The sequence below is a fragment of the Penaeus monodon genome, chromosome 20 (genome assembly GCF_015228065.2).
Source record: "Penaeus monodon isolate SGIC_2016 chromosome 20, NSTDA_Pmon_1, whole genome shotgun sequence".
Lineage (NCBI taxonomy): Eukaryota > Metazoa > Arthropoda > Malacostraca > Decapoda > Penaeidae > Penaeus > Penaeus monodon.
In genome coordinates this window covers 11719665-11720053 of record NC_051405.1, presented here as the reverse complement: position 1 = coordinate 11720053, position 389 = coordinate 11719665, and the positions used below count along the sequence as shown (strand labels likewise).

General features: G+C 52.2%; 1 protein-coding gene across 1 annotated transcript in view; it reads left to right on the top strand.

Annotated features, from left to right (window-relative positions):
- Window positions 1-389, top strand: part of LOC119585619 (multiple epidermal growth factor-like domains protein 6) — a 170724-nt gene that overhangs the window by 158863 nt on the left and 11472 nt on the right. Inside the window, exon 8 of the mRNA XM_037934287.1 lies at window positions 134-256. Within this exon, the coding sequence (XP_037790215.1) occupies window positions 134-256 (123 nt within the window). The remainder of the gene's footprint in view (window positions 1-133; window positions 257-389) is intronic.

The following is a 389-nucleotide window of genomic DNA, read 5'->3' as shown; positions in this document are numbered from 1 at the left end:
TTTTATGTGCACGTATGAATTTATATATATGCACAACTCTCCATGTATATCTCTATACTTACGTACTATACAACCAAAGCGAGAATTCCCTCCCTGCTCGCCACCTGAACCTCTACCCATTTCCTCCCAACAGACATTAACGAGTGCGAGTTCCACAACGGTGGCTGCTCGCACCGCTGCATTAACAACCCCGGTTCGTACGAGTGCCGCTGCGAGCAGGGCCAGAGGCTGCTGCCCGACGGAAGGACGTGCCTGGGTAAGCGCGCGCCGGTCGTGGTCTCGGTGACTGCGCTGGCGGCCTGAGGCTTTGTGTTTTCTGGACCTTGATTTCCACTCTTGATAATGCTAGCGTAGAGGGAGTGAAGGAATTAGTATGAGAGGTAAAGTGA